The sequence below is a fragment of the Schistocerca serialis genome, chromosome 7 (genome assembly GCF_023864345.2).
Source record: "Schistocerca serialis cubense isolate TAMUIC-IGC-003099 chromosome 7, iqSchSeri2.2, whole genome shotgun sequence".
NCBI classification, from domain to species: Eukaryota; Metazoa; Arthropoda; class Insecta; order Orthoptera; family Acrididae; genus Schistocerca; species Schistocerca serialis.
In genome coordinates this window covers 351,533,779-351,559,200 of record NC_064644.1, presented here as the reverse complement: position 1 = coordinate 351,559,200, position 25,422 = coordinate 351,533,779, and the positions used below count along the sequence as shown (strand labels likewise).

Sequence of the window (25,422 nt, the reverse complement as noted above, 5' to 3'; positions counted from 1 at the left end):
GGTTGAAGACTGGAAAAGAGCTTTGAACTATTCAAGCTACAAAATGATGTAACTACTATTTAAATAACTCTTCTGTACTTTTGCTGCTCTGATGTAACAATTACTGTGTTAGGCAGATAGGTCTCTTATTAATTTGTAAATCAGAACACAACCTCTGTAGAACAGAATGACATTCCTATTAAACTGTTTTTGGCTGTTTCCAGACATCGTCATTATTGGCAAGGGCTTCTATTCTATGCCTTCCAAAATCACTGGACTCACATTCAAGAGGTTGATGGTTCAAACCTGCATTCGGCCATCCTGATTTAGGTTTTCCATATTTACTTAAATTGCTTAGGGCATGGTTGCTTTCCTTTTCCATTGTACTTTAATCCAGGCTTGTGCTCCATTTCTAATGACCTTGTTACAGATGGGACATGAAACACTAATCTCCTCCTCCTCCAAAACACCACCAGTCCGCGACCCCATAGTGTAAGGGAGACCTCCACAGCAGATGGGGACACTCAGTCACCATCGCACTTTCCAATGTCCTGTGGTAATGCTTCTCTCTTATCGTCTGCACATACATCAAGCATATGGAAAAGTGAGATTTGAGGGGAAGAAGTGTAACATGTTATTCTGAATGAACAACATGTCACACCACAGTCCCCATCCCATGCTGAAGTAGTTTTTCAGAAAAGGTTTTACTTTTTGCATAAAAAATTGAAAATCACAAATTTTGGATTCATGAGTTTTGTAATTGTTCTGAAAAGACTGTAGTTAGTTGGACATCAGAAAGGCAGCTTGCATGCCTAACCACTTAATCCAAATGTGTAAAGTGGAGCTGGAGCTATAGTGTAACATGGAATCTGTACTACATTTAGTTTCTGGCAAATCTCCTTATCATTGAGGTGAATGCTAGTTTAATATGTAGTGCAGAGGGGAGAAAAAATGGTCTGGCTGGGATTTGATCCCATAACATTTCACTTCCCAGGCACTTCCTTTACTGTGAGATCACCAGGCTTGGTATGGAATTCGGTTAAGCTTTGTTGCTCTCTCAGGTGGCTGTTGCTGTCTTAGAATTGTGGTGACTGTAATGCTAGAATGTTTGAATCATTGCCACGGCACAACATTAAAGTATCTGTTCAAAACCACATTCATTAACCTGCAGTGCCTAGGTTATTACACCTTTCTATTAGCCACATTCTGTTATATTGGTTCTGTTAGGTAGTGTATGAACTTTTAATCACTTGATCTGTAATGAGCTGATTCTTTTGTATTGATACCAAAAGTTTATCTTTTTCATTTTTAAGACTTCTTATGGTTGGTGGAAGAGTTCTTTCAGACCCACTGATTTGTCCAAGATGTATCATTTCTTTCTCCCACTTTCTCTCCAAGAACTGTTTCAGTTGATTAAATTTATGCATCAGCTTTCTCTTTCAGAAGCATCAACCCTTCAAAGACAGTGAAATCATTGATTGGAATTGTTACTGCTTGGGTCCAGTTGTGAATTGTGGTTTATTAGTGGTTTTTTAGTCTCTCAACCTACCCTACTATTTTCTACATATGAGGGGTGTTCAATAAGTAATGCAACATGTTGTTTTCTGAACACAGGTTGGTTTTATTCAGGATTCCAATATACCATATTTTGTCCGTTCATTTGGCTACAAAACCGTTTTTCAACATAGTCTCCATTCAATGCAAGGATCTTATGCCACCTTACTGGGAGGGCCTAAATGCCCACATGATACCACCCTACTGGTTAATATCGGAGTCTTGTTGCATCAGTAATCTCCCAATCATCTATGTGCTGCTTCCCGTGGAGTGCATCCTTCATTGGGCCAAACAGATCAAAGTCAGAAGGTGAGAGACCTCGTCTGTATTTTGAATGAGCAAGAACAGTCCAATGAAGTTTTGTGAACTCCTCTTGGGTGCACAGACTTGAGTGAGACCTTGCATTGTCATGGGGTAGGAGAATTTCATTTGCACTTTTGTGATGAAATTGTTTCTTCAATTTCATGAGGGTAGCACAGCTGTGTGTAGCTGGCCAACACATGAGAGATTGGACAGGTTTGCACGACCTTATTGCGATTACGACAGGTGCCTCGCCTAACAACTCACTGAGCCTTTGTTCATTGCCAGGTTTCCACAGACATTCTGCAAGCATCTATGAATATCTGGGATGCTCTGGTTTTCTGCCAAAAGAAAATTGGTGACAGCTCTGTGATTGGAATGCATTTCCATTACTAAGGCCTTTAGAAGTCTACACATAGCTCCGCCACATATCTGAACTTCATGAAACTATAGGGGCTGAAGCAGGAATATTTGACAATATCCCACATGAAATTCCGCAATGTTTCAACCAAAGTTGGATGAGAGAGAAAAAATGAGTTGTGTTACTTGTTGAATGCCCCTTGTCCATAAATGATCTGGCAGACATGGTGGGCAGCAAACTGCAGTTGTTTATTGACAATGTTGTGGTGTTGAATTCAGCATTATTAGTGTCCTGCTTGACATACTCACATCATTTAAATATCTGGACGTAACATTGCAAACTCATATGAAATGGAATGAGCATGTGAGGATTGTGGTAGGGAAGGTGAGTAGTTGACTTCAATTTATTGGTAGGATTTTAGGGAAGTGTGGTTCATCTGTAAAGGAGACTGCATGTAGGACACTAATGTGACGTGTTCATGAGTACTGCTTGAGGTTTTGGGATCTGTACCAGATTGGATTAAAGGAAAACATCAAAGCAATTAAGAGGCAGGCTGCTAGATTCATTACTGGTAGGATCGAATAACACAGATATTACAGAGATGCTTCAGGACGTCAAATGGGAATCTCTAGAGACAAGGCGACATTTTTTCCAGGGAGGACTATTGAGAAAATTTAGAGATGCTGACTGCAGAATGATTCTACTGCTGCCAACATACATTTCATGTAAGGACCAGGAAGGTAAGGTATGAGAAATTAGGGTCCATATGGAGACATCTAGACAGTCGTTTTTTCCCTTGCTCTATTTGCAAGTGGGACAGGAAAGGCAATGACTTCTTGTATTACAGAGTAGCCTCCACCATGCACCATATGGTGGCTTGTGATGTACATATGTGTGTGTAGATGTACATAATCTAAATCATTACAGGAGACCCTTCAAAATTGTGGTTAAACTTCACCACCACAAGCATAGCACTACAGGGTGTGTACTGGCAATACCCAATATCTTGTTGCAGCACTGGGTGGGAAGACATTGCATATCCTTGGTTCTTGCCACCCACCTGGCATAAATTCAGCCTCGGCATTTCTTCTCAACAATAATTCCTTTCTTTGTCCCCTTTTAATTTTCTTTTATTTTCTGAGCTGTGATGTGTTCCTGCTCCCCTCACCTCTATTGTGTATAATGCACTTGCCTTTCTGCACTTATTAACTCTCGCATGAAGTTCATCATTAAACTGTGCCATACTTAATTACCCTAGCTTTTTATCTTTAAGCTTTCACATTTTCAAATCTCATCCAGTCCCTATCAGTCTTTCCTTCTTAACCCTGATCCAGGGTTCTATACAATTTTTCCATAACTCTCCACATTTCCTAAGCCTCACCAGTCTTTTTCCTTCATCCCTCAGCCTCCCCCTTCAACCCTTCTGTCAGGAGGAGCCACTAGCTCCTGATGCAAATTTCCTTAATTTTTGTGTGTGTGTATTCTACTGCTGAAGACATTTCATTCTCTATGAATTATTGTACTGAACAAAAGCACTTCTCCCACAGGCTCTGATGTCACTTTATTTATCTGGCTTCATATTAAATATTTTTTGCCCATTGATTTATCGCATATTGTCATCCACATGTCACGGAATCCGTGTGTATAGTTTCATTTGAGGTGATAGCATTTTTTATTTCTCATGTTGTATTTGTGGTTAAAATTATTCTCCTGCAAAAACATACATCTGCTGTACATGAAGATTACAGTTAGGTCTTGTAGTGTAGAGAGAGATAATTTTCTTCTGTACTTTCAGTATTGAAGACACACTATTTGAACCTGAAAAAACATACCAAATGACGGTTTCAAATTACTCTTATGCAATTTTTGTGTATCATAGTTTTAGAATTTTACACTATTTGCCTCAAAAATGTAAAACCATGTAATGTATTTCGTAAGACATCAATAAATGTATTCCAGCTCAAGTTGCTGGAAATTATCAGTGCTAATAGCCTCTTTCCAGAAGCATTCAGATGCAGGCTACTTTGTGTGATGAAGTGAGATGTGATGTTTGCAAAAATGTGTGTAACAACTCTCCTCTGAGTGACACAAGGTAACCTCCCCATCACACCCCCCTCAGATTTAGTTATAAGTTGGCACAGTGGATAGGCCTTGAAAAACTGAATATAGATCAATCGAGAAAACAGCAAGAAGCTGTGTGGAACTATGAAAACATAAGCAAAATATACAAATTGAATAGTCCATGCGCAAGATAGGCAACATCAAGGATAGTGTGAACTAAGGAGCGCCGTGGTCCCGTGGGTAGCGTGAGCAGCTGCGGAGCAAAAGGTCCTTGGTTCAAGTCTTCCCTAGAGTGAAAAGTTTACTTTCTTTATTTTTGCAAAGTTATGATCTGTCCGTTCGTTCATTGACATCTCTGTCCACTGTAATAAGTTCAGTGTCTGCGTTTTGCGACCGCACCGCAAAACCGTGCAGTTAGTAGACGAAAGGACGTGCCTCTCCAATGGGAACTGAAAACATTTGATCGCAAGGTCATAGGTCAACCGATTCCTCCACAGGAAAACGTCTGATATATTGTATACGACACTGGTGACGGCATGTGCGTCACATGACAGGAATATGTTGTCTACCCACATAACTTGTACACTTGGCGAATGGGTAAAAAGATTCTCCTACCTTGCCCGATTTAGGTTTTCTTGCGGATGTGATAATCGCTCCCAGAAAAGTGATGAAAACATAAGAGTGTCATGTAAACCGAAAATAAAAAATTAAAATTTTCACTCTAGAGAAGGCTTGAACCAAGAACCTCTCATTCCGCAGCTGCTCACGCTAACCATGGGACCACGGCACTCATCGGCTCACATTCTCCTTGATATTGCCTATCTTGCGCATGGACTACTCAGTTTATATATTTTGCTTATTTTTTCATAGTTCCACACAACTTCCTGTTTTCTTGATTGATCTGTGTTCAGTTTTTCAAGGCCTATCCACTGTGCCAACTTATAACTAAATCAGAGGGGGGTGCGATGGAGAGGTTCCCTTGTAAGCCTTGCATAAATGTATCACTTGTTGAGGTCTGTTATTATCCTGGAGTATGCTGATAATTTTTTTGTAAATTGTTGAAATTTTTAGATTGATTTAATACTAAAATGTTGGACTCAATGTACAGAGTTATAGTAAACATCACGTGGGTTTTTGTGATTAAAGTAGTTATGTGGATGGCAGATCAGTCTTGCACGAAATGTTTGAATCTGCCCTGGAGTTTTTGCAAATTCCATGTACTTACCCCTGTATGTTTGTGTTAGCAGTTTGGAACATCCTATTCCTTGGATTAAAATAATACTTTTAGACCTGAAGTGTCGTGTCTTGTGAAACTGTTCGCCACTCTTGCCAAGGATTTATCAGTGCTAGAAGTAAATGAAAGAAAATGTCTTCCAGGAAACTATTGAAGTTCTATTTTAATTTGAGACTACTCAATCTGGGGCCTGAGTTACACGCACTGAAACCTTTCCCCAATCCATTACTCTCTGAAGTTATTAATATGTTGTCAGTATAAGGAATTGCACTTCTTGAAGATAAGTACAGCCCACCATATTGTATTTTCTGAAAGTAAATTTTTCCTTTTCGTGTAGTTTATTTTTATTCATATTCTTGCTTAAATAAGGCAAAATTAAATTTTAACAACTGGGTGAGACCAAAATTAGAGAAGTGTTACAGAAAGTGCTCTGGTATTTAGCCAGGACTGTGTAACAGCAACACAAAAAACGCACACACACGCGCACACGCACACACACACACACACACACACACACACACACACAAACTCAAACACTGATTCCAAATACAGATTACACTATAAAAAGGTGACAATTTCTGTGTTTCTGAAGTTTGGTTCAATCTAACACATTCAAACCATACTTTCATAATTTCATTGACTTAAAAATTACACTTTTCTGAGTACAGTATGTAGAATTAAATTATGCACTACTGTGGATGACGAACTATGGTGACTCAGTCCTAACTTTGACTGCCATAACATACCTGCATTTAACAATGCAGCATCCTTCAGAGCAGAAAATCTGTCCTTCACTTGTCTCCCAGTTGCAGATGGGAGGGAGGGAGGGAGGGAGGGAAGGAATGACACTACGAAAGAGGCACCATGACATATTTAAATAAAGGAAAACATTTATTTCTGTACAAATTAAATATACACTTTGTGATATACGTATAAAAAATCTGGTCCTCTGGTTTTCACAAAACCATCCTGTTCTGTGAAAAATATTTACAAAAACATATGTTTTGTACCATTTCAGTCTCATTTTTATGTCCTCAGTACACTGAAGCACATCACAGACACACACAGGCATTTTGAAATGTCTCAGATTTACTTCACCCTGATTCTGGTAATCTGAAATTTGGGTTAGGTGTCTGCCAGTTCGTAGCTGAAGGGCCAAATTTGTACACGAGCCGCCTCCCCAGAACAGGAAGAAGAACTTTGCTCTTGTAGTAATACCTAGAAGGTAATGTTTTCATTAAAACTTCACAAGATTTTAACACTCTTTTTACATGTCTCAGCAGCATTTGTAAGGTTATGTTGCAATGCAATAAATTTCACGTTAGCAATGAGTTAGGCATGCAGTGCAAAAATGAAGTTACCTTCATTACAAAACAATGTTATTTAACACATGCATTTGTAATTTAGTGGCCTTTTCATAATATTGCAGAAAGCACTTTAAGCAAACAGCATTAACAGCTTATCTGGGGTGAGCTGCTGTAACATTAATTCAAATTTTCATGCGTAATCTCTTCTTACCCTCCACGTACAAATCGTGTTCATAACGTGTGCTATCAGTATCTTGATTTTTCCACATACCAGCTGCACATTCATTATTCCCCTAAATTAGAGCTACTAATTTTACCCCAGAATTTTACAGCCCACCAGAAGCAGATTAGCAATCTTTGACAAAGTTTGTTTAGTAGGCATGTTTCTGCTGGAGGCAGTCCATCGTTATTCAAGAAACCAATCAAGTATGCAAAAGATTTGACAGGAGCTAGTATAACACCTTCAGAATCTACATCATTTTGAGGGGCAATGTCTTAAAAAAAAAAAAATAGACCCATGAATGACTAGGAATATCTTTCACTCATTGAGATGTAGTTGTCTACCAATTCGTCCTATTCCAAGCAAATTTTAGTAATATATTGCACAACACAAACACAAATTTTAAAAACAATCTGTTGTATGTTCACCACTTGTCTCTGCTGCTTAGAAACAAGTAGCGATTTGTTTGCCGTTTTGGGAACACTGGATGTCATTTAAGGATGCAATGTGCTCCAGTACAACAATGCGAACATTAATTTGTGCATTTGTAGTAGGGGTTAATTGGCCTGAAATATTAACACATTTTGTTCAGTAAGGAGAAGTCTGAAAAGTTCAGGCCTTCAAGACAGTCATTTCTTGGTAGACAACCATTAACAAGTTTTTGTGGGTATTCAAGGTTTCTGCAGTTGCTTGGAGGGGGGAGGGGGATGCTAAAACAAAGTGGCAGCCAAAATTATGCTGCTAGCTTCATTCTGAGAATACTCAGCACTGTCTAGCAAGGTATAAATGTTAATCGTGTATCTGGGACACCAGGTGCCACCAGCAGAGAAACTCAAACTGTTCAATACCACTAATGACCAAAATAACAAATTTTATTTTTCCTAATATTATCATTGTGTCCTATTTGTCAATTTTTCCTGCAAGGACCACAATTGTTGTGAAGTCATACCAGTAGCCTTTGATGAGAAATGAATGAGAAAAAGTTCTGCAGTCAATGGGGGAAAACCTGCCAGTATAAGAATGTTAGTTTTCCTCAACTGTATTTACCTTAAATCTTGTGCTCTTAATTTGAACTCTTACACTGGCCCTCCACTACAGTTTCAAAGACTGACTACTTTGTGGTAGCAGGCAGCTTATGTTTGTGTTTACCTGCAAACTAGGGAAATTTGGCATTAGATAATTTCTTTAACCTATAAATACTCTATTAGGAGAATGACTTATACTTTGAGTAGTTTTGTGATTTTTGGGAACTAACTATATTGGGGCACACAAAGAGAGAACTTTACAGATAAAATATTGTAATCTACACCCTGAAAGGTAAGTCTCTGAACAGTCTAACAACATCCTCTATTCAGTAGGCTAAAGATATTTGAAGAGTCACAAAACAACCTGACTACTGATTGTGTGAACACAGTCAAGAGAGAGATTAAGACAGTGTGCAATATCTGCAACACTTATCAAGGGGTAAGTCTCATTTGATTATATACAGCATTTGCTAATGCACATTAGCACTTTATCACAAGCTCAAGTACCCTAGAGTACTTTTCATAAAGCTAGCAGCAAGCACAGAAGCACTTTTATCATCTGGGAAGTAAGTGCTTCTTTACCCTGTCATTTCCACCATAGTCTTTAGCAGTCTTCCAAATTGCAGCATGCCCAAACTTATAAACCAGTCTCTTTGGATATTGACCTGTTTTTGGCACAGGTTCAAGAATACCAGAGGCATAGTAATTCCTAGAAAAAGTTTAATGAAGGATATATTATGTTTTGTTTTGCATCTGAATACCCCACGTAAAAATGTACTGTCACCTGAAAATTCACTTTCTCTTAAAGAAGCTGAGAAACCAAAAACATTACATTACCAAGTAAATACTGAACAAACAAATTTCAACCACACATGCATAAGTAAGTATTTCACAGACCAGAAATAGCTATAATGAGTAACAATCATACTGGACAGCAAGGTTTCAATAATTCCAGTGAAAAAAGTACTGCTCGTTTCAACGAAACTGCAAATTCCTGGTAGTGTGCTCTCTTAAGATGAAAAATTTCTGCATGCCAAATTGTGGAAGGAAGGAAAAAAACATGCAAAGCACTACAAATTTAGCTTAGTATCAATTAATAAACCCAATTTTACATGCCAGTAAACCAAACAATTAGACTAGCAAATTTTATTAAATTTCTACTCTTTGAGCAAATAAAATACTGTCCTTCAATTCAACTAAACTTACTGCCAATATCAAATTTTCTATCTATGTCTGCACTTCACAAATTTTTATTCAGTGATCTGTGTGGGAGAGGCAGCAGAATTGTTACACAGACTACTCCAATAGTGGGACTGCTCAGGAGGATATTAGGAGAAATAATACAAGCATTCCAGAAGATGGGTTGTGGAATGTGAGACCCCTTTCTCACACGAGTATTTTTCACAAAGAAAAATGGAGAAGTTGAAGTCTGATAGGGAATTAGTGATGTGCAGTGGCACAGGACTTCAAGCCAGGTCAATACAGGGTTAGTACAAAATCAAACATGGGCAAAACAGGAGCATGTTTAATAAATAAGAAAATAGTAATGCACATAAGCTACTACGAACAGCATAGTGAACATGCTGTAGCCCACGTAAGTACAAAGCCAACACCCATTACCGTAGTGCAAGTTCTTATGCTGACACACTAGATTAAGAGGTTAAAAAATTTACGATGAAATTAAAAAATTATCCAGGCCATTAAGTGAAATGAAAATTTAAATTTGATGGAATCCACAATAGGAAATGACAAGGAAGAACAGCAGGAGAACACTGGTGGAAAGGAATGAAAGAGGAAGCCATCTGGTATAATTTAATCATTACTAATACTTTAAGAACCATTAAAAGCAGGTTGTCTATGTGGAAGATATCTTTAGAGACACCAGTTGGTTTCAGATAGGTTACATAATGTTAAGATAAATTCCAAAATCAGTTTTTAAAATGCAAATCATTTGCAGAGGCAGATGTGGACTGACCATAATTTAATGGTTATCAGCTGCAGACTAAAACTGAAGAAATCACTGAAAGGTAGGAAATTTGGGAGGTGGGACCTGGATAAGTTTAAATAACCAGAAGTTTGAGATGCTCAAACAGAGCACTATCATTTCATTGACACATGGTGGAAAAAAAAAAAAAAAAAAAAAAAAAAAAAAAAAAATGACAGAAGGTTGGGTGTCTAAGAGAAAAATCAGTGGATGATCAAATAGGCAAAAAGAACAGGCCTTGCAAGTTCAATATATTTGGCGTCAGACAGAATTTCTAACTGGTGAAGCAGCCAAAGTAGAATACAACCAAAAACAAAACGAACAGAACAGCAGGACTGGGTGGATAAAAAATGCAAAACTGTTGAAGAGAGTATGCATTTAGGAAAATTGAAGATGTCTTGGGAGGAAAGAGGAACAGCTGTATGAATAGCTCAGACAGCAAAACATCACTAAGCAAAGAAGGCTCAAATGGCTCTGAGCACTATGGGACTTAACATCTAAGCAAAGAAGGGAAGGGTAGAACAGTGGAAGGACTATATAGAGGGTTTATATAAGGGAAACGAACTTGAGGACAATATTACAGAAAGAGAAGATGATGTAGCTGAAGATAAGATGGGAGATACAATACTGCCAGAAAAATTCAACACAGCACACAAAGACTTAAATCGAAACGAGGCCTCTGGACTAGATGACAGTCCTACGGAATTGAGATCATCCGGAGAACTAGCTGTAACAAGTATTCCATCTTGTATGAAATATTTATGGAACAACCAAAATACCTTCAGACTTCAAGAAAACTTAATTTCTATTCCAAAGAAGCCAATTGCTGACAGGTGTCAATATTAAACCAACCAGCAGATGGGCTTTAATTATTTAAGAAGAATGGAAAAGCTGCTATAAGTCAACATCTGAAGCCTGGTTTGGGTTGCAGAGAAACTTAAAGCTTTTGACATTGTTGATTTTAATACACACTGAAACTTTAAAGGTGGCAGGGATAAGATACAAGGAGCATAAGGTTATTTACAACATCCATATAAACCAGACTCAACTTTGGGTGTTTAAGGGCATGAAAGGGACACAGTAGTAGGGAAAAAGGGAGTCAGACAAGGTTGCAGCATGTCTCAACATTAATCAATTTGTATTCTGAACAAGCAGTGAAGGAATGAAGCATACAATTGGAAAGGGAATTAAGCAGTGGAAAATATAGGATGAGATGTAACAATATTAGGAAGGATAGTTACTACTCACCATATAGCAGAGATTCTGAGTCACAGATAGGCACAGTTTTTTGTTGTGCCTTTCTGCAACTCAGCATCTCTGTTAAATGGTGGTTAGCAACTATCCTTTTCTAATATTGAAAGGAAATTGAAGTTACTTTGAAGTTTGTCAGTAACACTGTCATTCTGTCATACAGCAAAGGACTTGGAAAAATTGTTGAATGGAATGGATAGTGTATTGAACTCAGGTCACAATATCAATCACAGAAGAAAAACAAGGATCAGGTAATTCTGTGGGAATCCTAAGAATATGAAATACAAAGTAGATTAGTTTTGGCAGCAAAATAACTAATGATGGCCAAAGTACAGAATATAAAATGCACAGTAGCAACAGCAAGAAAAATGATTCTGAAAGAGAAATTTATCAACACTGAATATAAATTTGTGTATTCGGAAATATAGCCTTGAACTGAAGTGAAACATAGATAATTAACAGATCAAACAAAAAGAGTAGAATTATTTAAATTGTTGGTACAGAAGCAAGAAGATTGGGTGGGTATTATAATCACTAATGAGGTACTGAATTTGAATGGGAAAAAATTTATGGAAAAGTATCACTAAAACAAGGAATTGACTGATAGGACATATCCTGAGGCATCAAGGAGTTGTCAGTTTTGCAATGGAGGAATTATAAGAGGGTAAAAATTGTAGAGAGACCAATACTTGACTCTTTGAAGTTTACATGAATGAAGGGTGCAGCAGTTTTGCAGAGATGAAGAGGCTAGCTGTGGACAGTCTAGTGTGGAAGGCTGCATCAAACCAGTCTTCCGACTGAAACTTTTAAAATTCTTCTGTACAGCTTCTCAGAATCCTAACAAATCTAAGTCTTCTATTCAACTTCGCTATTACCAGTTTTAGTGTTTCATTGTATTAACTCTTTGTATTTAAATGTGATGAGCTTCAGAAGTTTACCCTTAATTTTAATCTGGTACTATTCGGTCCTCAGTACAATTATTGTGAATTTTCTACTACAAAAGCCACTGCCATTTATTACACCCTGGGGAAATGTTTACATAATTTGTTACATCATCCAAGAATTATTTCCTTCAATTAACAGCTTCTTCAGTGAATGAAGGGAATACTACTGGCCGTGCCTTATAAATTCACTATGTATACTGAGAATATTAGTGGGTAAAATGTTTCCTTGAGATAAATTAACAATGTATGTGTGTTAACACAATTCTCTGAAGTGTAATGTACTGTCTTCTGTAATTGTTTTGAAAAGGATGAAACATTAGATACATACAATGACAAAACATGAATCTGCAACACATCCTAAGCTGTATCAATGTAATATTCCTGGAGGAGAAAAAGTTCACCTCAAAAGATCAATGGAAGTTGAAGAAAAGACACCAGCAAAAAAAGTCCCCACCCTCAATACAATTTCTTTGTATAAATGTCATTCTACAGGGACTTTGAAGTAATTTTATAAAGGTCCTAATTTTGAAAAGTACCTGCCATTAATGACATGCCTACCTCATTGCTCGGCTGAGCTTCTCATACGTCATTCTTGGATTTTCTTTGATAGTGCCCCAAAGTTCAGCAACTTTATCACTTCGTACAAATCTGAATACACCTTCATCATAATTCTCCCAACATATGAGACTGGGGCAGTATTCTCTGTTCTTAAGGAGATCTCTTATAAACTCCCACAGACGTCCAGTCTTCTTTTCTGCAAGAGAATTACTTTTCACATTAACAGTAATTAAGACCAACTGTGTTGAAATTATGTTTATAATTACTACGAACTTTGGAGAAACAAGCTGACCCACCCACCTTGCTTTCTCCGTATTCCTCGGGATGGAGGAGAGCGCACTGGCTTTCTTTTCGGTTTTTGTTCTTGGCCAATTTGGCTTGAATCTGATTCGCCATCTACAAAAGAAATTTTACAACTGAACTGATTTGTAGTCCTACAAATAAATAATACTATCGCATAAATAAAACTATCAGCATCAGCTCAAGACATACTTTTTGCTTATATTACATAATTTATTATTTAAACAGAAAAGAAGGAAGACTACCCACTCACATGTAGATAACTGGTGCATGAAACAAAATACAGATCCTTGGTGACAATTTCATTCTACTTCAATATGTGAGGTGGTGTGAAGCAGTGTGTTGACTTAAACTAGCCAGTGGCACTTTGAATGCTAAGGAAGTCTATACTGCTATATGTTTCTGTGGGCCATTTGTCAGCTACACGTGAATAGTTGCCTAATTTTTTTATATTGTTTCATTGTTTAATTTCAGCTTTTTAAAAATTAAATAATTACCAGAACAGGTACTGCCGTAATTTCTGTTTTGGATCTCAACATAGTTGACAGTTGGCTCTGCCTCCGTGAACATGTCACGCCTTATGTTTTCTATTGGGGGCAATGCTGAAATGGTGAGAAACTTCATTAAAAAGTCTATCAGTGAGTTACATTTAACTAAAATACAATTTTAGTATCATTTGCCACAAAGTTCTATGCAATTCATTTAATTAACAATGCATAGGGTTTTACAGTATGTAACTAAATAAATTTCACAATTGTCAATGGGCATATCTTTACATGGTTCAAACCAAAAATATATTTTAACACTTACCAACATTAGGCACATAAGGTGGCGTCATGTTCTTATACTTCTGCAGTGCATCGTAGAGCATAGCACCAAAATTTGGGTCAAGTTGTTCGAACTCTTGTTTTGTCAAAGTACATAAAACTTCTGCACTGATTCTAAATGATTTCATGCAAGAATTTTCATAGTTTTGTCCTCTGCTTTTTATTTCGTGTATGACCCAGTTCATTATATCAAACACTGTCCATGATTTCACACACTTATTCTGCCATTCATGTGCGGGTACTTTGCTGAGATCTGCAAGCAATATTTCGTGAAGATATGTAACAAATGTAACTGTGACCACTTAATCAGATGGTGAACCAATACAACAACGTAAATGTCAAACCTTGTATACACTTGTCCATTATGTCAGGTGGTGGTGTTGGTGCAAACACTACTGGTTGCCTCAGTTCATATGACTGGTCATTTTCATAACCGAACACACGTGAGTAAAAAGAGACTGGCTCTTCTTCATATATGTGCTGTGATGGCCACTGAAATAAATAAAAATTTTCTTCAATCTGCACTGCATTCACTATTTCTAAATAAAGTGCAGCTATAAACATTTACTCACGTCGCTGTGCCATGAGTAATGGTCCGTGTACGCAGACTGAGGCACCAGTTCTGCAACAGAAATAATTGCAAAAATTAACAGATTCGTTAATCAATCAAATGCAACATATTAGTAATAATTTTGATACAGATTATACTCTTAGATAAAATAATTACCCGTTTTGTCGCGACAATGTGCGATTGAAAAATTTAACTGCCTAAAAATAACTTCTGATTTTCTGTTGTATCAGAGTGCTTCGTTGGCAACATATTCTGATATTACACCACGCTGTACTCGTTAGATGTTAGCTCAAAACAGTGACCTGACGTTAAAGTAGGTACCAAAGCTTAGCTCACGCCAACAGCTGATTGCACTGCTGCAAATCAAGGAGCAGTCTCCTCACATTACTTACAAATTCCGCTAATGGGCCATTCGTGATCGTGTGTCGAAACTTAAGAATAAAACTGAATCCAATGTGCCCCTCGCGAACTATTCCTACAAGGTAAGATAGATTTCAGTTACACACACACACAAATACTTCGCCTTGGGCTCTATGTCCGCAAACAATTTGACCAGCGTTGACTCGTCGTGCAGTTATCCGTGGGGGCTTCCCTTCGTAGAATTATTCGTTCCTCTTTATCAACCGCCTGATTGCGGCATCCTCCTGTCGCCCGGGACTGCGCACACGTCACAGTCGACAGTATTTTGACGCACACGCGACCACTGCGTTAGAAAGAGAGAGCATGAGGAAAACTCGCACCTCGCACGCGATTGGCTGCTGCCTGCAGTCATGTGGCCAACCGCCGAGGCCAGCTTCCTAGAAGTTCCGCGCGGCACAACAAACCGAGCGGGCTCACATTACGCAACAGTCCCACAACTCTCGAGAGCCGATGATGCACCGACGACAGCTCGGAACGTCCGTAAATAACAATCTCGCCCATCAGGCCTTGAAAAATGCTGCATGAGAGACGAACGTTGCCCAAGTAAAACTGCACAGTCAGAATATAAACAAACTCTTAACGTGTAGCTATCTTACTCTAGTAATTACCATTTCTATATTCCACACTCAGCTTTATTTCCGATAGCTAACTAGACTAACACAAAAGGTTGCCAGCTAACTAGGGAAGCACTATGATCGAACAAATCTTGGGTACACAACTGCTTAACCAAGTACGTTAAAGGGTCATCTACAAAAAGCGGGCACGGCTGCTTCTCATTTGCCATAGCAACGTAATGGGCGTGCCTTCCGATATTTTCGCGACGTTAACTATTTTATAATTTTGTAAATTTTTCTAGTAGCCTCATGTAGGGTAGGGAGTACGTGAATTTAACTACAAGAAAACCACACGAGGCCAAATTGGCATGATTTTATGCCCTTACAAAGATTATGAAAACTGAAAAGACTGAGTCTACTTTAAATGGTTCAAATGGCTCTGAGCACTATGGGACTTAACATCTATGGTCATCAGTCCCCTAGAGCTTAGAGCTACTTAAACCTAACTAATCTAAGGACAGCACACAACACCCAGTCATCACGAGGCAGAGAAAATCCCTGACCCCGGCGGGAATCGAACCCGGGCGTGGGAAGCGACAACGCTACCGCACGGCCACAAGTCTACTTTAATGCTGCTCGTGTACCGAGAACTTATTAACACTTGGTTTGCCTTTAAGAAGCTGCTAGCCACACAACTTCACTTCTCAAATCAATCGTTCCTGTGAAATTTTGGGTTGCAGGGCATGTCCTGACAAAATTAGGAACCAACGTTTTGGTCACTACTGCTACTGGCGTTTATTAAGAAACATGATACTGTAGAATACGAACTGGCTTCGGTCACGATATCCTTCACAATGTGGGCACTCTAAATGTGCCGTGTAGAGTTTCTCGTACCGTATTTGAAAATTTTGTTTGGTTGGATCACATCGATTGAAGAGGGCACCGCATTTCAATACTACGACTAAATCTTTCGCCCTGCAGTACACAACAAGCTGTCTTGAAGCTAGCGAGATTAACACCGTCGAAGTAATACATTTGCCTTCCGCGAACAATGCTTTCATCAATTGAGTTACCCGACCACTCTTCAAGGAATGACCCAGCGTGATTATGTGATCCTGTATGGTGCAAGAATAAATTGCAGCTATAGCTGCAATTAAAAATGACACTACAAAATAAGATGTATAAGTCGATTAAATGTTGGATTATCTACCGCAAATCATCCTCTAACTCATTGATCCAAATCTATTCCTAAATATGGGATTTTTGATAACAGATCCATATATTGAATAAATTGTAGAAATGAAATGTTAATGGTTTCTTAAGGTATCTAATTACATTAGAAAAAGATTAATTTTCTATAGCTAATTTTGTTTATATTTAATTTTTAGGTAGAAATATTAACTACTTATCCTTTAGGGGATTAACTATAAAGGTAATAACTTATAATTTAGATGTCATTGGGTTCTATGTTGCTTTCAGTACCCCACAGAAGCTTTCGTGCTAACGCCTCCGATATAACGGCTCTTAAGCTGTAGACTAGCTTAGCTCTACCCAAACATCTATTCACTTTGTTACTGACATGCACAACGTCATTAAACTTCGTGACGAATAATGTTACGCACTGTACTCTTAGGAAGGTTTATTGGAAAAGCCACTGCCTAGAATTAATGAAGCGCTTTGGTTCTACTTCATTTGCATTACACATAATTACTGCTATAGGATATTTCAAACTGCAGAAACAAACTTTCCTAGCAGATTAAATCTTGGTGCTGCACCGGGAATCTAACCTGGGACAGTGAAAAAGTCCCAAGTTCGAGTTTCGGTCGAACACAGTTCTAAATCCGGGAACACTCCTATGCAGAGTGAATTTTCTCAAGAAACTAGTCTATTCAGCATGCTTCCATTCACCAATGAGTTACATTTTTTTCAACAATTTACAGAGGCGTTAATATCAAGAACAACTTCTTGAAAGACTCGAGGGGATTAACAGTAGTACGGATGGGAGTCGGATAAATAGGTACAACGTATTCAACGACAGTCAGTACATGCCACTACAGTAAATGTCATGTACATAATGTTGTGGAGTTTTGACTGAATGAAAGACCTTTGCTGGAAAACTTTTACTCCATTAAAGAGAATCTTTACTGTACTGCACTTAAAAGTTACACTTTGACTACAAAATATTTTTTTAGAGGAATAAGCACTATTTTACGAAATTTCGCTGAAGATGTTTTCTAACACTGAGGTGTTCTGTACGCCGTCTGCGGAATACCAGTGCGAAATCATGACTTACTTCCACGGACTATACCGGCAGGGCAAGAACTTTTACCACGAACGTTTAGACACGCAGACTACTTCAGTACAACGACCACAAAATAAAGTTAACGCGCTACAGTACACATTTCTTGTGACATTACGTTTTAATTTCTGATTTTTATTTAATTTTATGCCTGGACACGTTAGTTGGAAATACAGCCTCGCTCATTGGCTCCATGAGTCCAGTCCCAGTCCTGAAGAAGCCACAAGAAACGCTTGGCGTCAGAGTTGTAAACACAAGTAACTCTTAGTTCAAGCACCTTGTCAGATGTTCTCTATGCCGTGTGGCAGAACTTGCTATACGGCGATGGAGCACGATACATATGCACATGCACTGAATACCGCGCCGCAAAGAATACTACAACACGTGGCTATGCGTCCTCACCCGATCGCAAGCACCACAAAATAAAGTCCGTCGTACAGATTTTGAAAGATTATTTCGATTGATCTCACTATAAGTAGCGCCTCACTACAAGAATGCTCAACTTTCTGAAACCGGTCAGAAATCCTTATCAATCAAGCCTCCAACCGGAGAAAGGTGATCAATTTCAGCTGTACAGCTGACGTACGCATTTCAGAACAAAATGTGTTTAAGAGCAGAATGACATCAATTAGACAATAGCAATGTCAATGGAATCGAGGTAGAAGCCAAACATTAGCAGTTTCCATTATGCAACAAATGATGTCTCCTTTTCAAAAATTATGACTGATGCTAACAGCACCGAACATCGGCAGCATTTCAATACGTTTCGAGATACTGAAATATGAAGTTCAACGAACGGAGTATGTTAATACTTAATCGCTTTGTGACACATACAACTGAATAAATTTAAGATTTTAAAATCTATCATTAGGCTATAATCTTGTGCGAATGAAATTTTGAAGCTACATTTGGTCAATTTCAACAGCAGCATAAAGCTGCGCCATACGTGATAGCTGAGGGGAAACGGAGCTTGCAGATCGAACAGCACATAATACTTGTGTCGTGTGCTGTGTGCAGTGGGCATCGGGTAATATCGGCCCTAACGGCTGGCTACACCGCTCTAGTCACTGGACCTTGTTTACACGAAAGTGCAGAGAGGCAAAGAAATTCTGCTCTGCGCAGTGTATCACTTACCGCTGTAATCGGGGTCCGGCAAAGTTTGGTACAGGGGCTCTGTGAGAGGGCAATCCATGGCGCTCTGACCGAGTTTTGTCCGTCTCCGAGCCTCTATTAAGTTGCACTGTTGTTGCACCTAACTCAAGCGCGACCACTCCGCACCGAGCTTCGCTCGCAGACTAACGAGCTGCGACTCGCCGCGGTGGACGAAGTATAGACAGGCGCGGGGCTTCCCGTCGCGAGCGCCACCGTCATTGGCTGCCGCGTCCTACCAATTGGGAAGCGCTGCAGTTGCTTCGTTGTACGTGCACCGTGCCTCCCCGCGGGCTTCAACTAGTGGGACTGCAATATCGCAAATTTATCGCCCTGCTAAGAGACGCGTCTTCGTCGAGCAACAGCTGCATGTTGGAAAAAAAAAAAAAAGGAAATCATAGGATACCACTACAAACCTGGTATTGCCACAGGTATTTTTTTTAGTCTCAAGGGCCTTAAGAATAAGTAAATGAATAATTGTATATTGAACGTGGCGGTGCAGTTGTTAAAAGCCTGCTTTACACGAACGACTTTCTGGCCAAAATCGACTACTCGTGGTGGCAGTGTGTCACCTGCTTGGGTGTAAATCAGCGATTGGGTCAGTGACGATACTGATCAGTACTGATGTTGGGGAGTGTGGGGGTTGTAAAATCCTGTGTATGCTCAAAAGTGTGCATTCATAGAAACAGGCGGCTGTGACGTCGGTTTCTAATGTCGCGAGTTAACCAGTCCTCGCCGCGTTAACTACAACTGTATATACGAGCCGCCTTCCGGTGTGTGGCGGAGTATACTTTTCCTCTACATCCTGATCCATTCACGGATGACGAGAGGGAATAATGATTGTCGCTAGACCTCCATATTAGCTCTAGTTTTCTTGATTTTTCTCGTTCTGGTCATTTCGCGAGACGTTTATGGAATTAGTATGCCCTCTCGGAATTTCGTTAGTAAATCTCCCGTGATACATAACCCAATGTCCCTGGAGTTTGTTGACTATATCCGTAAAGCGGATATTCGTCGTCGTCGTCGTCGTCGTCATTCTGCCCTAATCCCAAGGGTTGCAAACACTGCCAAAATAAAAAAATAAAAACGGCATCCTCCACGTTCGAAACGCTTCCGTTGTGAAATCAAGTTTCATACCATAAAATGAAAAGTTGAGTCTATAATTCAGTAGTAACATAATTCCGCGATACCTAAGTAAGACAACAACATTTAATTAATAAATAGGAACCTTGAGCTGTCAGAATTTTTTTTAATTCGGACGAGCTACTTTATAAGAAATCATTCTCCTTCCAGTTTAACGCGCTATTGCCATCTAGTGCTCATGCGCGGATTCGTGCTGTGAATACGCCCCTTTGTATAGTGTAATCGGTCGACGTGAATCTGACTGCAGTTCCAAACATATACGCTTGGGGCGCTGCTGCAGAGTGTACGCAAGCTCTACACAAAACAGGTGCATCGCTAATAGGGTGTTAATGCTTTCGCACCGACTAAATGACCCCTTGACGAAACACGGAGCTTGTCTATCTCTGCTATTAATCCAACTGATAAAGGTCTCAAACTGATGAGCAATACTCAAGAATCAGCCGAACAAGCGCCTTGTAAGCCAGTTCTTTCACGGATGAACTGCATTTCCTTAAGATATCCCCGACCAATCTCAGCCTCGCATTATTTTTCCTAACTTTGTTTTATGTGGTAATTTCACTCTAGGCAGTTCTAGACATTTATTCCTAGATATTTTACGGTAGTTGCTACTTTCAGTGATTTGGCATCATTTATGCGCTATACACTATGAGGTGACAATTCACACGGTAGCGATATGCACATACACAGAAAGCGGTAGTATCGCGTGCGCGATGTACAAGAGCGCAGTGCGTTGGTGAAGCTGTCATTTGTACTCAGTTGTTTCGTGTGTAAAGGTTCCCGGCGTGATTATGGCAGCACGACGGAAATTAAGAGACTTTGAATGCGGAGTGGCATTTGGAGACAGATGCACAAGACATTTTATTTTAAAAATCGTTAGGGAATTCAACACCGTGTCAAGCGTGTGCCGATAATACCAAATTTCAGGCGTTATCTCTCACCACGGACAACGCAGCGGCCGACGGCCTTCTTTAACGACCGAGAGCGGCGGCGTCTACGTTGAATTTTCAGTGCTAACAGACAACATACGTCAAATAACCACATAAATCAGTGTGCGGCGTACGACGAACGTGGGACAGTGCAGCGATATTTGGCACTAATGGGCTATGGCAGTAGATGACCGAAGCGAGTGCCTTTACTAGCGGTACGACATAGCCTGGAACGCCTCTCCTGCGCTCGTGACCAAATCGGATGGACCTTGACCGGGAAACCGTGGCCCGGTGAGACGCGTCCCGATTCCATTTGGTAAGAGCTGATGGTAGGGTTCGAATGTGGCGCTTACCCAACGACGCCATGGACCCAAGTTGTCAACAACGCGCTGTGTAAGCTGGTGGTGTCCATAGTGGAGTGGGCTATGTTTACTTGGAATGGATAGGGTCCTCTGGATGTTCAGTTACGTAGATTCTGTTTGCAGCCATTCATGTACGTCATGTTCCACAACAATGATGGGATTTTTATGAATGACAATGAGCCATGTCACTGGTCCACATTTGTTCTCGATTTGTTTGAAGAACAATCTGGACAATTCGAGCCAATGGTTTGACCACCCAAATAGCCCGACATAAATGTCATCGAACGTTTATGGGACATAATGGCGAGGTGAGTTCGTGCACAAAATGCTGCACTATCAATAGTTCCTCAATTATAGTTGGCTATAGAGGCCGCATGGTCCAATATTTCTGCAGCGACTTGTAGAGTCCATGCCGCATCGAGGTGCTACACTATACCGGGCAATAGGAGGTCCGACATAATAATAGGAGGTATCCTATGGTTTTTGTGACTTCAGTACACGTTTAGATTTAATTACGTTTAGGGTCAACTGTCTGTCCCTACATACAGGGAGGTCAGAAACACTCTGAAAACCTTATAAATGGGTTGCAGCGTAGATTATACTGAGAAAACGGATACACTGTGCGGTTCTGAGTTAATTAGGACTGAAATTAGCCAATCTGGCCGTAGCGCGGGCAAATTCAAGCGGCCCGCCAGGTAAATTAGTGTCAATTGTTCTCATAGCGTAGATCATAGCACACGAGACTGCTCAGATTTTGGCTCGGGTTCGATCCTTACTACGGTCCCATGTACAATTTTTGTGTCGCTCTTTGTTCGGCTTAACGAAACCAAACAAAGTACACATTTCGCCATACCGTCTCTGGCGTGCCGCTTGAATTTGCGGGCAACGGCCTAGTTTAATGCTAATTAACTCCGAAACGGAACAACGTGCTAATTTTTTTTCTTAACAGTTATTTCTCTGCACAACAGCAACACCTTACAAGCTTTTCTGACTATTTCTGACCACCCTTATCTATTGTAAACAGTAGCGTCCCTGTCACTCTTCCCTGTGGACTGCTACACTTCTATCGATTCTATTCCGTTAAGAGCGACGCGTTCTGTCTGCGGTAAAGTCCTGAGTCCAGTCAACAAATCTGGTACGATATTCGGCAAGTAGTGTTTTGTTCATTAAATGACAGTGCGGAACTGTATCAAATGCAATTATATTAAATTTCAGTCTCCAGTTGCATAAGCAAAGAAACTTTACCTAGGTTTCGGCTGTAATAATGCAGCTTTCTTCAGAAATGTCACAAGTTTTGCCGTCAGGCCACACCAACGGGCCAGACAGGTGCGCCGCGGGCAACGACGTAGCGAGTTCAGCTGGTGGTCGCGCGCATGCGCGTGCGGTGTAATACATACTTAAAACCAGTAAATGTTAACTGAGATTGTTATGGAAAATAGTTTATTACAACAGTTCAGACTATTAATGGCATTAAAACCATTAAGTAACTGAAGTTACAGTCCCATAAAAGGCAAAAGACATATAAAAAGTGTACTATACAAAAGTATGAATTAACATTAATTGATAACATTATTTGTTACAACAGTTAGAAATGTCACTGGCAAATAAACCATAATAACTGAAGATGCAGTTCTATAGGAGGCAAATGACATTATATAGCGTAAAGGAACCTTTTCATAAGTAAGGGCCAGGTTGACAACACCTGAAATGTGTGGAACTTAACTAAGAATTAACGCCTGTGAATGACATTAAGGACAATTGTCTCATACAAGTTAGCGGTTACATATACAGTATATGATCAGCAATTAACACATAAGAAAACCAGTAGGCTGTATGTGGTAGCCAACTACTGTAATTCAGCAGCGTCCACTATGTCTGTGGCGGAGCACTTTTCACTACTATGGTACTATAGCGTTCGAATCCATCTCAACGTTTCTTACATGTCACAAAAATAAAATGAACAAATAAATGCACCATAATTCATAGGAACACAAGTAGGTAAAATAGGGCGAGTAAGTAAAATTAAATATCTTGGAGAAATTGTACAACAAAATGGACTAATACAAGTTGCGGCTAGATGTAAGAGTTAACAAATGTTTAAGAGCATATGGTTTGACAAAGAATATTTTCAGCATGAAATACGTATCCAGAGGGTGTTCAATAAGTAACTATGCAGCTCATAACTTACCGTATTAAAGTCGTGGAAGTTGAAAGAGTTGCTGGAAGTGATCCCCTGGAACATGAGGACACAGTTGCACACGCTTCTGAATATTCCTGAAGACTTTGTGCAGAACATTGGGAGTGATGTTTTAGATAGAAAGTAATTTGGTGGAGCCAAGTCGCAGAGCGTGGAGTCCAGAGTCATCGAGAGATGATGCGGTCACCCAAGATGCCCTTTAAAAAGTTTGTGGCAGTGATATTTTTCATGTCTGGTGCAAAGTATGTCAAAAGTGCGCGAGAGTTTTTTTTTGGTCATGTGTTGTTTTTTATCTTTGCCGTAAGACTATAGGATCTCCTAGTTTTTGTTACTTCTCTGTTGTTTTTTCTAGTCGCTTCTCATTGTGAGTTTTCACGAATAAATATGTTTTCGTTAACTCATGATACCGGACGGCTATGCAATTATTTGTTGTAGGCAAGTCGCCTACAAGTTCATCGCCTTGTGGGCGGTATGTGCTGTCGCCCTATCCTGTTAGAACCAAGCACTCTCAATTTCTTTCTCATTCAGTCTACCTCATTCAGTTCAGGGCACCAGAATGCAGGTGCAGTTTCGCTCTGCATTTATGCTCTCCTGAAAGAAGATCGGCCAATGATGCAGTTACGAGTCACAGCGCACCAAATACCAACCTTTTGGTTATGCAGCGGGGACACCTTAAATTCATGCGGATTATCCGTAGTTAACACACCACTATTCTGGCTATTCATGTAACCGGAGAGGTGAAACCATGTCTCTTCCGTGAAAAACTTTGTGTCAAGAATCCTCTTACCATTGTCCAGCAGGAATCACAGAAACCAGTTGTAAGAGTTCATACCCGCCGGGCGATCGGCGTCTCTCAGTTCATGCACGACCAACAGTTTGTACGTATACATGGACACTGACTTCCGGAGAATCTTGTGAGCAGAACCCACGGACGCGTGAGCCTGCTGAGCTAGTCGTCTAACCGATTTTTTTTTTTTTTTTTGGACTTCGCAGCATCATGTCTCGCACCTCCGCCACCTTCTTTCGGCTGTGGATGTCGACGGCCTGCCTGATTTTGGTGCATTATGGACGCTTCCTGTCTTTCGAAACTTGGTGATGAGGTTCCGTACATCATTGCGGTGAGGCGTCTTCACTCCTGTGAACTTTGCTGCAAATGCAGATTCTACTGGTGAGGTAAACTTGTCTCCATTGCGAAACACATACTCCACAAGAAACACTCTTTGTTCAATCTTCAGCATGATAACCTGGACCACAGTGATGTCACACAAGATACTGGTCTTCAATCAAACTGGACCTGCGAACAAATACAAATACCTGGTCAAATATGGTTCAAATATGTTAAAGAATGGAAAATTTTGTATTAATAATTGACAATGTTAAAGAATGGAAAATCTTGTATTAATAAATGGCAATCATATCAGCCATTACTTAGCACACCACAACATGGCACTGCATAGTTACTTTCTGAACATCTGGTAGAAGAACAAAACTACAACACTATTCCACAGTGTTACGTCCAGAATGTTTGTATGGATGTGGATGCCTAACGATGACCTGTAAGCTGGCCAGAATAGAGGAGTCTGAAAGTTGGATTATTAGGAGAAAAAAAGGATGCAGTACAAACTATGGATGGTTGAAAAATGGGAATTAATGAGGAGATGTACAAAAATATAGAGAAAATATCGCAAATAATCGCGAAGCGAAGATTAATCTCTTTTGGAAACATCTACCGAATGAATGAGAACAGGCTAACGGAACAAATATTTCCGCATTTCTGGGAGAAGAAATGGACAGTAGTGTGGATTACATAAATAAGAAAAGAACTAGAAAGAAGCAGCATCAAAGAAGCCAGCTGGTCGATCGGGCAGTATCCAAATTAGTGGGGCGTTCGGATCT

General features: G+C 39.7%; 1 protein-coding gene across 2 annotated transcripts; it reads right to left on the bottom strand.

Annotated features, from left to right (window-relative positions):
- Positions 1-6,359: 6,359 nt before the first annotated feature.
- LOC126412140 (ETS homologous factor-like) lies at positions 6,360-19,054 on the bottom strand. Of its 2 annotated transcripts, XM_050081591.1 has the most exons (9): positions 18,884-19,054; positions 14,478-14,527; positions 14,250-14,397; positions 13,889-14,158; positions 13,576-13,680; positions 13,079-13,174; positions 12,779-12,974; positions 8,624-8,750; positions 6,360-6,707 (listed from the first exon to the last, which is right to left on the bottom strand). In XM_050081591.1, exons 1-9 carry the CDS (start codon positions 18,939-18,941, stop codon positions 6,615-6,617), a joined length of 1,143 nt encoding a protein of 380 aa, XP_049937548.1. In that variant the 5' UTR covers positions 18,942-19,054; the 3' UTR covers positions 6,360-6,614. The 2 variants fall into 2 exon arrangements, with proteins under 2 accessions (XP_049937548.1, XP_049937549.1); XM_050081592.1 differs by lacking the exon at positions 8,624-8,750 and having other exon boundaries at positions 18,884-19,053.
- Between the last annotated feature and the right edge of the window lie 6,368 nt (positions 19,055-25,422).

What these genes read in the sequence shown, in the direction of transcription:
- LOC126412140 (XM_050081591.1), bottom strand. Translation starts at nt 18,941, where the DNA reads ATGGATTGCCCTCTCACAGAGCCCCTGTACCAAACTTTGCCGGACCCC. An exon ending in GCCGGACCCCGATTACAGCG is followed by an intron (nt 14,528 to 18,883) that starts GTAAGTGATACA and finishes TTTCTGTTGCAG; the next exon opens with AACTGGTGCCTCAGTCTGCG. An exon ending in ACCTTATGTGCCTAATGTTG is followed by an intron (nt 13,681 to 13,888) that starts GTAAGTGTTAAA and finishes TCACCATTTCAG; the next exon opens with CATTGCCCCCAATAGAAAAC.